The 13,757-nt window shown below is 40.6% G+C and overlaps 1 protein-coding gene across 1 annotated transcript in view; it reads right to left on the minus strand.

Annotated features, from left to right (window-relative positions):
- The window catches only part of KDM4C (lysine demethylase 4C), a 429,818-nt gene that overhangs the window by 359,529 nt on the left and 56,532 nt on the right, over positions 1–13,757 (minus strand). The window contains 3 exon segments of the mRNA XM_065406934.1: positions 835–901; positions 903–1,012; positions 11,296–11,410. Of these exon segments, the coding sequence (XP_065263006.1) occupies positions 835–901; positions 903–1,012; positions 11,296–11,410 (292 nt within the window).

Consider the following 13,757-nt stretch of genomic DNA (forward strand, 5'->3'; position numbering starts at 1 on the left):
AAGACTCCTATTGAATACAATGGGCTTTGGATCAGGCCCTAAGATTGCAAGATCTTCAGAGCAGAGAACACATTGTCCTAGAGGTTTGTACAGCATCTAATTCATTGGGACCCCGATCCTGACAGGGGCTATAAGTGCAGCTACATTAAAAATAATTGCCAAAGAGAATAAAACTCTTTTGTAGGTATATACCTACAAGCTAGGACCCTGTTCAAAAAGGTATGGATGCATATTTTATTTGGTTCCAAAGTAAAATCATGCAATATGAAAGTGTTTAACAAACAGTAACTTAAAACAGACATTATTTTATTTACTTCTGAAAGTTCAACATTGCTCTGTAAAGGATGAAAAAAAATAAAATCACAAGTCACTTCAGAAACATTTTTAATCATAATAAAATATTGGACAATAAAATACTTAAGGGGAAATCTTCTGAGGAATTGCATGGAATTTCAGTCATTTTACCATCGTTATAATCCATAGGAATTCTGTATTTAAAGCCCTACATGTTGTTTTTGCTGTATTTTATATTTACCCATTAAGTGCAATTCTAATCTCAGATGCTAAAGGATGCATCACTGTGTGTGATGTAAAATAACTAACTGAGATCAGAGCTGTTCCCTAAAAGTAAAGAGAAGGAAATCACATTTTATTAGAACAGCAATCACGAGTACCAGTAAGGTAGAAATTACTAGATATATAGAGATACAGACCACCAGGACATTCAAGCAAAATAATTTAGGCCCCAACTCAAGAAAGCATCCCTATTTAGGATAGCACTTAAACATGCATTTAAGAGTCCCTGACGATAACAGGACTTAAACACATGCTCACAGTTAAGCAAGACCAGATTTCTTCCCATCCTCTACTGAAGCTCTGCACAGTTCTGGGAAATCTCACTCAAGTTTGGGGAAAGGAGTGATGAAATGCCAGCATCCCTACTGCGCAGAATTAAGATTGTGATACATTGTCTGTGATGTCTGGTGGTTGTGCAGTCAGCGAGGCAGCATCTCTGAGTAGAGGAGGAGAGGGTATGGATCATTAAGTGTCTTCATTTTCATATCCTTGCTTCAGAGGTTGTGTGTTACATGTGCAGCAACCTCAACTGATACACAAAGTAGTGATTCTGTGTATAAACTTCTGAGCTTCTTAGTTTTAGGAAGGATCTCTGACCACAAAGGCTACTTTAATGAAGAACAACATGGCCCCTAAGATGGAGGTGCACATTCACAAAGATTCTGGTTTTTATTAAATGAGTTTATGCCAGCCAGAAAATAAAAAAAATAATAAAAAAAAAATTACAGGGCCAGCCAACAAATAAAACTCTCAGTTCAGGTTTTCAAGATTTTCTTCAAAACCACAAAGGCCACAGATAAAATTATTTTAAACAAAAGCCCAGATTCTGGTGTATAAATGTGACCTAAAAATATATGTGATGAAGAAACAGTCAGTTATGAGTATTGTCAATATCGCAAAAATTAACCTAGTTGTAAACTTAGGAAATAGTTTTTCCCTTAGATGCTGCTAAAAAAGTGCCCCTTTCAAATTAGTAATTGTATGCAGAGTATAAAAATCATGAGACTCAAAGTAAACTTAAAGGACCAAATTTAATTAATTTTTACTCAAATAATTAACAGATTTACTTGAAAATCCCTAGAAGAATAAATCTTTGCTCACAGATTATGTGTTGTAAATTTAGGGCAGATCCGTAGAAAGAATACAGTGTAACAAAGACACTGAGTATCTGCTTTAAGTGGAAAACTGAAAACAACCTTAACCATGGAGATTCTATTGTGCGTCCATAACGTTGTTTTCTTACAAATAACCAACAAGGCATTAAGGTATACTCTTTTTATAGCCCTATCTTTTTATAGCCAGTCAACCTGTGGAACTCCTTGCCTGAGGAGGTTGTGAAGGCTAGGACTATAACAGGGTTTAAAAGAGAATTGGATAAATTCATGGAGGTTAAGTCCATTAATGGCTATTAGCCAGGAAGGGTAAGGAATGGTGTCCCTAGCCTCTGTTTGTCAGAGGATGGAGATGGATGGCAGGAGAGAGATCACTTGATCATTACCTGTTCGGTTCACTCCCTCTGGGACACCTGGCATTGGCCACTGTCGGAAGACAGGATACTAGGCTAGATGTACCTTTGGTCTAACCCAGTATGGCCATTCTTATGTTCTTAATTTCTCCTACTATTCTGAGTCACCAATTTATCTGGTACTAATTTCCTGTATCTATGGCTTTCTGGTCCTTTCCCCACCACTACCAATCAACACACTGCCAATTTTCTTCCAAAAACAAGGCCAAATTTCCATATGAACATAGGAAAACAAATGAGTGTGGAATATACAAAATACACAACCCCTTCAGCCTATACATGATCTATTTGCATAGCATGGAAGTTCTCAGCCTGGGAGGAAATGTTGATAGAGTTTGGACGAAAACATTTTAGGTGGTTATTAGCCAATGATGGTCTAAAAATATTTTGGCCAGTTTTTAATTCTTTTTTCATCCTCTTTGAATATATAAGAAAATCAGTTTTATTTCTGCAACTGTAATGTTGCAAGATGTTACTTTATAAAATGGAAAATACTGTTTTGGTATTCCAAACATTTCAAAGCAAAACATTTGCTCAATGTAATATGGAGTTAAGTCTCATTGACAATAATGTAACTGTGTTTAATTCTCACAATTGCAACACTGACAGCAAAGAAACCAGGAGCTCTAAAAGTGTTGCTCAGCTCCAACATCTCAACGCTTAATAAGAATACCTCTCAAAATTCAAAAGTCAACCGGCTATTTTATATTTAAATATCCAACATTAAATTAACAGTGCACAGGCTCATTCATATGTAATGTTTAGTAGACAACCACTTGATTGTAGAAAAGCAGTTAGAATCCATTTATTTGTCATCCTTGGCATATGGAGAGAATGCAATCAGTATTTATTCTGCGCATTTATGGAAAACAGAGTTAATATTTTTATTTAAAATCTGTCTGGAGCTAACCTAGATTATAAAAAATGTTATTTAATTGCAATAAAAAATATTTATATTTCTAATCTACGTATATTTTAGGAGCATATTTGTCAAATGTAATGGGTGTTTTTTACAGAAAACACCTCAGGCAGTCTGACCTAAGGGACAAAGTTGTGCAATAAGAGGTTATTTTTTTATTTAAAAGATGAAATACCCTTTTTCCCTGGTTATATTATTCTGTAACAAAGAACAATTTTTTTTGGTAAGTTTCATACTTATAGTGCCTAATTATCTATAGCCCTTGCTGTAGGGCATTAGACTTACCTTTTATTTCCTCTGAGAAGTGCTGCCTGAACTTTCCTTTACAGGTAACAGTTCAAATGAAAGATCATTAGTTCCCTTTTTCCTAATATGTTGGGTGACTGTGGGCTAGTCTACTCTAGAATCATGACACTGGCTCAGCTGTACCGATGTAGCTGCACTGCTGTAGCACTGATAGTGCAGACGCTCTGTGCTGACGGGAGAGAGCTCTTCTATCGGCACAATTACTCCACCTCCCCGAGTGGCATCAGCGGGAGAACTTCTCCCACCAACCTAGCACTGTCCACACCAATGCTTAAGTCGGTGTAACTTACATTGCCCAGGGAGGTGGCTTTTCCACAACCCTGAGCAACTTATATTATAGTGAAGTAAGCACTAGTGTGTATAAGCCCTGTTTGTTACTGTTAACTACTGTCCAGTGTTCATATGGCTCTATTAACAGCATTTGAATGAACTTTCAACACACTGTGGAGATGGAAGTGGAAAGCTTGATGTCTCTAGTAAAGGTATGAAAACTCACAGAGTCCTGGAAAAACTGACTCTTTTCTTTCTCAAGAGCAAAGAATCTTGTAGCTTTCAATAGCTCAAGTGAAAGGTCTAGCTTAAGATTTAAAGTAGGCTCAGGAGCTCTTCTGTAGCTTTCCATGATAAGAGTAAAATGGGTCCCATGTAGAACTAACTTCCATTCATTTTGGTTTTTTTTAAGGATAGTTATCATTAGTGGTATGATACCATTCTTTGCTTCTCCTTTCTTCAGATCAACCAGCAGTCTGCTGTACTCTTTTTTTAAAAACATCAAGGCCAGATTCCAGAGGAAATTTAAGACCGACACAACCTTTGTAGACCTGTCATCGGCCTACGACAGAGTCTGGATTTAGGGCTTGATGCTGAAGCTTGCAAGGATCATCCCCTGCCGCAAAACACCATGCCTGCTATGGACGATGCTGAGCAATAAGTGGCTATGTGTCCACTTGGGCAACGAAGTCAGTTCACCCTAGTTCCTCACCAATGGACTGCCACAAGGCTCAGTACTCGAGCCAATGCTTTTTAATGTTTGCACGAGCAACGTGCCTCCAAATTTGCATAGGCGGATGACCTCGCCTGGCAATGCAAGCAGCCAACTTCAGTGACATCGAGTCCACCTTGACCAGAGACCTAAACCCAGGGAGGAATAGTTCCAGAAATGGAGGCTCAAGACAAATCCTCACAAAACAGCAGTCACTGCATTCCATCTTGATAACAGGAACGCTAAGCGCATCCTAAAATTGACCTTCTGTGGCCACGCTGTGCGACATGACCACACTCTGACCTATCTTGTAGTGAAGCTTGATTGCATGCTAACGTTCCACAACCATCTGAAGAGGGTAGCTGCCAAGATGAAGACAGGGGTCAGCCTGGTCCAGTAACTGGCAAGCATAAGCTGGGAAGCACTTGCATGCATGTTACAGACATCAGCAATGGCCCTTGTGTACTCTGTAGCCAAGTACGCTGCAACCGTATAGACAAGAAGTAGCCATACTCTACTTGTTGATGTCCAACTGACTACAACAATGCGGTGCATCACTGGAACCCTCAAGTCGACCCCAACACCCTGGCTGCCCATGCTGTCACACATTACTCCCACATCCATTTGCCATGATGCCACAACCCTTCGGGAATTTCCGAGGGTGATGGAAAATGAATGCCTTCCCATCCACCAGGACCTTAACAACATCCCTCACCACCGCTTGAAGTCAAGTAAGCCCTTTTGGACTCACGCATTTAACCTTCAACAATGCAACTTCAACCCTGATGAAACCTGGAAAGCTGAATGGAGTTCACAAGAAGTCACAAACAAACACCTAGTGAAAGACCCGGAGCAGCAGATTCATAGCTTCGATCTCCCACGAAGTTCCTGGATAAGCCTAAACCGTATCCACACAAACCATGGAAGATGTGGATACTTGCTGCACAAATGGAAAATTTAAGACTCTCTAGTGTGTGACTGTGGTCACCCAGAGCAGACCATGGAACATATAACAACTCAATGCCTGATTCACAAATATGAATGAGTTATCACAGCAATACACTCTGCTACTCCAGACGCAATTATCTGGCTTACCCATCTAGATATAAAATTGTAGTTGTTGCTCTACATTTACATCAGCCATACGAAGAAGACAACTCTTATAGAGTTGTCCTACACCTACTTTGCTCTCCCAAAAATGCCAGCCTCAACTCTCCTGATAAGAGGAAGCTGGGTGATGTAATGAATAGGGAGGATGTTGGACCTTACATGGTATCCCAAGATTTAATTTTATTGGATTGGGCCAAAAAAACAGAGCCAAATTTCAGTTTCATTTATGATCCCACTAACACCAGGTTTACAGAGCTATTGTAATACTCTTAGCATCCCCTAAACCATTAACAAAAGTTTATGACCCAGTCTCCTTAAAAAAAATTGCAATAAATCATAACAACTGGCCCTTTAAAATGTAGCCTTTGAAACAAATATTTTAACTGTTTACAATCCCTAAGTAGTGCCAGACTGTATATTAAGACTTAGATTACCTTAACAAATAAATACACACACCAGCTGGAAGTATGTTCTACCATGAGCCAATCAGTGATGCTCTTCCCGTCTTTCGTCTACCCTTTCTGTTCTTGTTTCAGGCATTTCTTTCTATCCCACCCTCTAATAATTGGTAAAGCACTCGGGACAGTCATAACAGCCAATCCCAGAGTATAAATATTTAGCCAATTTAATCCCAGGAGAGTCATGATTGGTGATGTTGATTCCTTCTCTCCCATGCCTCTTAAGAGCATAAGAACATAAGAGTGGCCATACTGGGTCAGACCAAAGGTCCATCCAGCCCAGTATCCTGTCTACCGACAGTGGCCAATGCCAGGTGCCCCAGAGGGAGTGAACCTAACAGGTAATGATCAAGTGATCTCTCTCCTGCCATCCATCTCCAACCTCTGACAAACAGAGGCTAGGGTCACCATTCGTTACCCATCCTGGCTAATAGCCATTAATGGACTTAACCTCCATGAATGTATCCAATTCTCTTTTAAACCCAGTTATAGTCCTAGCCTTCACAACCTCCTCAGGCAAGGAGTTCCACAGGTTGACTGTGCTTATGTGAAGAAGAACTTCCTTTTATTTGTTTTAAACCTGCTGCCCATTAATTTCATTTGGTGGCCTCTAGTTCTTATATTATGGGAACAAGTAAATAACTTGTCCTTATTCACTTTCTCCACACCACTCATGATTTTATATACCTCTATCATATCCCCCCTTAGTCTCCTCTTTTCCAAGCTGAAGAGTCCTAGCCTCTTTAATCTCTCCTCATATGGGACCCGCTCCAAACCCTTAATCATTTTAGTTGCCCTTCTCTAAACCTTTTCTTCTCTTTTTCCCCATAGGTGTGTCTACAGTAGAAAATGGCTTATTCAATTTTCAGTACCACTGCAACTAGCCACATTGGTGCTATTTATTATCATTATTATTTATTATTATTATTATTATTATTAACAGTGTAAACTCTTGGGTAGACCTGGCACAAGCATTTTTACTCAAGGTCAGATGACATGGTGGCCACAGAAAAACATTTAGTGGAATGCCTCCCTACATTATTTCTTGAGTCAACTGGGTTGTCCTTCTCTTACAAAGTACTATAATTAAATATAAAAACAATAAAAGATGTGTACAGCATGGCATAATACTTCGACCTAACTCTAAGCCTTCTACGTTGAATTTCTTTTCTATAAACCCACAGTGTGTTTTCACAACAGTTACCATTTTAGGATATTTCCTAATTTATAAATAATTTAATCTGTGAACAAAACAGAGACAGTTAACCATGAAATACAACGCTATAAATACATTCAAGGGGTTCTGGTAATATAATAAATCACAAGAGCAAAGTTTGCTTCTTTATGTTGGTTACCAGAACTCAAAATGTGTTTATAGCTTTGTTCCCTTTCCTATTTTTTATTCCATGTAACAGATTTTACAGTTGTGTCCCTTCTTCTAAACCCTCATTATCCTTTGAGTTAAAGAGAAAAAGAACCCACCACTTGTTAATACACTGCAGTGTCATTTCAATTGCTCTCTCCCATAACACCAGCAAGGTCTTGGATTTCAGAAATTCAACATTGCCAGTTTCTAATTAATTTTAAAAAGTTAAAATCGGGGGTGTACAAGGCTTCAGAGATGACTTTCACTTTCTATTAACAAAGCTATTGTGCAAAACAGACAAATCCTATTCAAAACCAGTCAGCTAGATGGCAACTGTTTTTATTTGTTTGTTTTGTAAACAAAAGAGAAAGGACCTACATTGCTGCAGCTTTTGCCACTAATTTTGAAGATCTGAGTGCATGGAAACATCAGTAATGCAGAGATGCAACACTACATCTATGAATTAGTGCATGTGCCTTCGGCTGGCTTTTTTTTAAAAATGGAAATGCTTTGAGATAATTGCCTTATTGTTTTATGGTAAATTCAATGCTTGCAGCATGTTGTCTGCAATAGTTTCCCTAACTTTAAAAAATACAAACAACATTTGTTTCCATTATCACAAATAGCTTGTTATGAGAAATTAATTACACCTTCCCCTTTCTTTCACTGTTTGCCCACAACTGTAGCCAGGAGTACTACATCCATTCTTTCTGCATAAATAAAAATCTCTGAAATGGACAAACACGCAAAAGAAATCTCTAGATTCTAAATCTAGTCAAGAGGTTTCTCCCCTAGCTTGGCCTTCAGCACATTAGTTGCCCAAGAGCACCATCTGGCGGACAAAGAGTAATTTGGGAAATAAAAGTTCTGTCTAAAAAAATAACTTCCATTTTTATCAATGATTCCCCATCTTTTCTAGCTGGAACCTCCTCCCAGCAATGACTTGGTGCCAGGCGTCACCTCTCACTTTCCTCCAGATCCCCTTGCGCCTTGTCCTGGCGTGGATGCCCCATCACACAGTGTGTCGGCCCCTCCTCTCTCTCCTGTTTTTTCCCCGTCCCTATTCCTTCGACCACTACTCCTCCCCGTGCCTTTTTTTTTTTTTTTTTTTAAATGGTATGGCTTTTATTCCACAGGCTGCTATTTTACTTCTTTTCCGCCCTGGTCACTTGTCCGCACCTCTAATCATCTCCCAGTTTATTGTCTTCCCACTACCAGTCTCCACCAATTCTATTTCTGTGTGGTCATAATTCTCATCTCCTCCTTGGTCTTCTGGCCTCTCCCCTTGTATTCACTTGTTGCAGTGTAATGAAAACACAACTCATTGGGACAGGAAATCTTTGTCCATGTGTCTCGACCAAAGCTGATAGGTGGTACTGGTTCCAGAAACACTTTTCCCTTTTGCACCTCTCCCTTAGACATGATGGGGTTCATTTCACTCTGGAGATGCTTGTGTGATGTTACCCTCATGACAGTTATCTTAACGATATCAAGATTTATTAAAACCACAGAGAAAATGGAATTAAAACCAAAAAAAATGGTTCACATAATAGATTCACACTTCTCAAAGAAAAACTAGAGAAATCATTCCCAGTTTAGTTAGAGAGGAAAATAAGAAAAGTGAAAGCTTCTAACTTTTGAAAGCAATCCTTTCTCTCTGCCCCCTTTTGGTCAGATTGTCTGCATCTCTTGCTGTCCAGAGAACAACAAACTCTTTATGTGTCTAGAGAGCTCTCTTATAAAATCTTCCCCGATCCAGTGCTGCTACCCTAGCTTTCAAAACCAGTTTTCTCCAGTTACATGCATACATAATAGGGTTTACATGCACTGCTTTCTCCATGAGCTGGACCACTGGGGATACAAATATCTTTCACTGATTATTAATAGCTTTCAAAGACTTAACTACCTAGTTCAGATACCGTCTTTCAGACCACCTTGGCTGGTTGTATTCTAATTTTGGTCAGGCCTCTCATTAAACTCCCGTAAGCAATTTGTCTTTTGACAAACCCTCTGTCACAGGGCTTGTCTACACTTCCCGGATGAGCAATGCTGTGGCGATCGATGCATCGGTGGTTGATTTAGCAGGTCTAGTGAAGATCCGCTAAATCGACCGCCGATCGCTCTCCCGTCGACTCCTGTACTCCACCTGATCGAGAAGAGTAAGGGAAGTCAACGGGAGAGCACCTCCCGTAGACATCGCGTAACTCAAATTGCATAGCTTAGATCGACTTTTCCCTTTAGTGTAGACAAGCCCCAAGTTACACACTACTTCTCCTAGTGATTACAAAGATAGCAGGGAGCATTTCAAGAAGTGCTAAGCAGAACGATCAAAAAGTGGAGGGAACACAGACCCTTATGAAGGAAGGATTCACCCAGCAAGTTGGGAGACGCGCATGTATTCTTACAAAGATAATTTTGCTTCTCCTTTCTTGATGGTCTCATTGCTTAACTACTCCCTTAGGATATTATGCAGTTTCTTGAATGGCTCTCTAAGTAGCAAAACTGATGCTGATAGGTATTTCACATTTCTCTGACTGTATAATGAGAGCTGTACTAACAGTCAGTCACCTGTGTCAACAGCCAGCAAAATCCTACTTCCTCTAGAAATTTCCTTTCTCCACTATTTCAGTCAGAAATAGGTAGTAATTCTAAGGGCATTTCTATGCAGCCAGAGACCTGAGCAGCTGTGTAAACAGTATTGCAACTAATCTTCTAAGGTGAAGCAGTTGGAAAAATGAAGCTATTTCAAGACTTTTTTTTTCTCCAAAGCCGAAGAATGTTAGTTAAAACTGTATTAACTTTCCTCACAAGAGAAGCACAGAGGTAGGATAACGCCTGAGGTGGTAAAAAGAAGGAACCTCAAGAACTAGAGAGGTCCAGAGGGTAGAATGATTCCTGAGGTCAGACAGAGGATCTGTACATAGCCATCTCGGAAGAGAATGATCTGACTCGTACAGGTTCCTCAGACCTAAGGTCAATCGTAAACTTGCTAGGAAACTCACAAGTTCAAGGGACCTTGGGATGAACCTCTGATCCCATTCCAGATGAAATCAAAAGTTGACCTTGACAGTCTTCAGATCCAAGCCCCTTCCTCAGACTAAGATTGCTTCTGAGGTGACAAGGTGAGCGTATCCAAGCAGCCAAGAAGAGAAAGACAGAAGAGGAATCAGCAAGTCTAGAAGAATGAAGTGTGAACTCAGAATCATCCCAGGCCCACCAGGTCTAAAGCACCACACTCATCTCAGAAGTCAAAGGGGCAACAAACCAGCAACAGAATCACTACAGGAAATAAATTTTCTTTAGCGCTAATGTGGAGAAGGACTAATTCAGGTGAGTTTTGACACCGCCTCATCGAGAAGGAGTTTCAGGTAGCACTCATATTTGAAGAGGGCAAAATCATGCACATGCAGAACACCTTTTAAGGGAGTGTCCATCTTAACGACATATCAGACATTAAAATACCACAGTGATAGGGGACATACAACAGCCGAGTGCTGGTCTGCCCTAGACACCATCCCATCGCACGATGCGTAACACTCACAACCTGATTTTTGCTCCAAATCTGACAGACTATCAATTAGGGTGGATTTAGATTTGAATGCACACAATCCCACTCACTGGAAATCGACTGAGCAGAACCAGTAACAAAAAGCACTGAAGTGGCTGGAAATGTGTAACAGAGCTGATACTGCACAAATAAACAAATATGTCTATACTTTTTAAAGATTGTAACTAGACAAACTAGTTTATCCAAAAAAATAAGCTGCTGCAGCAAGATCTTACAGATACCAGAAATGCTTAGCTAAGGACTGTTGAGCCCATGATACCATATACCCCTCTATCAGTGTTCGGATTCATAAGGGGGCATACTGCTTCCCAAGAGGGTCTAAAGTGCATCATACTAAGAGCATGTGCAACTCAAAAGTGGGGATCTTGAGAGACAATTTTCAAGAGATACCTGGTTCTCAGCTGCAATACAAGAGTGCAACATTAACTAACCTTTTGGGCCAGGGTTGAGGAGGGGGGAAATGACATGTATAAAACTATACATACTTCATCATAAATGCTCCCGTTGATATCTGCTCCATAGATCGGTGCCACAAAGGTTAAATTCTTCCAGTATTTACGCTCCAGATCTTCATAATCTATATATCTTGGAGTGCAGTATCTGCAGAGAGAGAATGAAATTAAAGGCAATGTTTCAGAGGACCTCAATTGGAAAAGTTGTCCTTTCACCCTCATGGTTTGGATGTCTCCCAACATCCACGTTCCTGATGTGCTCTATACTTGATTTTGCAGACCAAGTACTTTTAGACAAATATAGGAGTTTCACACTCTTTGGTCCTTTCACATATTCAACAGTCCTAAACCCATAGGTTTCATAGTAACAATGCTTTCAAAGTAACACTGGGTAATGTCTTTCACAGTATTTATGTCGCTATTAGTCCTGTGCTACCCAGATAATTTGTTCCTGTCACAACAGATGGAAGGACCTTCTGCTGCCTGTTCTGAGTTTTAGGCCGTTAAGTGTGATTGTTGTCACCCAAGGCTCTTGAAAGAGCCAATACACTACTAGTTGGTGGCCCCACAGTCTCTCTTCACCACCCCATCCTCCATTTTAGCCTACCACATTTCCTGGGCTGGTGAAAAGGCACTACTGTTAATAGGCAATATGGTCACCAGTTCCTACCCCTGTACTGTAGGAGCATAAACACCAAAGAGTGTGCAAACACATGCTGGTTCTAGCACAAGTAGGTCCTGCAGATTATCCCCAACAGGTCCAAAAGGCAAGTGTTCTGCCATTTAGTAGCCCAGGCCAGAAGCAAGGGGAGGAATCCCAATGTTCCTGGGGACCTTGCTTTCCTTTCTCCCTCTCCCACATAAAGCTTTTTTGGGAGAAGTGCACCAGTTCTTCCAGTTGGCAGAAATCTTTGGAGGATCTTGTCTTCATCCCTTTGCTTGTCCCAGACACATGGGGCATTTTTACATCCTTTTCTGTGGCCTGGGAAGATTCTTCTAACTTCCCATAGAGGGAGTATGCTTCTATTGCTATTGCCAAGCAGCCTACTCTGCCAAAACCTTTTCCTCAGCGTGTTTGGCCACAGTACTCCCTTATTTAGAAAGTCTTTAGGAAGGGAAATTTGCTTCCATAAATGCAACAACTTGAGAGGGGGAGAGAGTTCTAGATCAACTCTGCAAGCTCTTTCTGTTCAGACTGCTTGGAAGAAAACTTGGAAGTACAGGAAACAGGAGGTCATGCAGCTGACACAGCTCCTATTGAGAAGGATGGAGGAAGAGCCTCATGGTGAACTGATTGTCTCTCAACAAACAGGAGCTGAACCCCAGCAATCCATGAGTAACCTACAGACCAGGGCTTCTCTTAAATGCAGTTTATCACTCAGACTAGAGCCCTTCAGCCATGTTAAGATGACATCCAAGTTCAGGACATTCTCACCTGGGTATCCCAAATGAAGGGGAAAGCAATTTAGTGTCACAGAGATATGCCCATAGAAAGGAAGCTGTCCTCCACAGAAACCTGACCTCTTTGAAGAGAGGGAAAAATCTTCTTTAAAGAAAGGTTAGGAGCTTCTGCTATTACATTGTTTAAGAAGAATGTAACAAGCTAGGAGGCTTTTTAAGTACTCCTAACTCATATAGCCTTATTAAATATAACATAGCAATATGATATTATAGGTAGAGGGAAAAAACAATTCTAATTACAGATATTTTTAAAATATTTTCTATTATGGTGAGTGCAGAATTACGGTTCTGTTTGCACTCGTGGGATATCCTACGCAAGTGCATGGTTACGCATTATTTCACCTCTTGTGAGTAAAAGGAACAATCCAAACTATGCCTATAAGACCTTTATATGACTACATGGCATTTTATATTCTATAATTTTATATATAGAAGTTATATTTTATATCCCCTATGCAGATGTGAGCATATAAAACAAATGATCATAGCAATCTAAACAGAATTCATTATCAGCAGGATTTAAAGTATGCTGGATCATAAGGAGTCACAGACACAGGAAATTAAATTTTTAAAAAGTGAGCCTAGTTGCAGAGGTGCACTCTTTTAGTACCACCTTGGAGGAAAAGCCTTCTGGTTGGCTGCTTTACCCACTTGTCTGCCTCCTGGGAAGAGCAGCCAATCAGGGATGCTGCAAGAGGCAGACAGTTATTTCCCTTCTCCTCAGGAGCCCACACTATTCACGGGGCGGGGGGAGGCAGGGGGAAGTGAGCAGAAAGATCGCACCCACTCAGAGCAGTTCGATCAGGGCAGTTCTACTCCCTCTTTCCCCACCCTCCTAAGAGCAATAAGACAGCTCCTCTGCTCCTTCCCCCTCTGCTCTCCCTCCCGTGCAGTACCTGACCTGGGAAGGGTCTCCGTTCCAGCCTCCCTTCCCTCAGGCCTGTGGGAGGGGCTGAAGAATTCCAGGTGCTGCAAGAGGAGCACAGGTGAGGTGGGGGACAGAACGGATGTGGGCACTGAAGGGGGTAGTATAA

The sequence above is a fragment of the Emys orbicularis genome, chromosome 6 (assembly GCF_028017835.1).
Source record: "Emys orbicularis isolate rEmyOrb1 chromosome 6, rEmyOrb1.hap1, whole genome shotgun sequence".
NCBI lineage: Eukaryota > Metazoa > Chordata > Testudines > Emydidae > Emys > Emys orbicularis.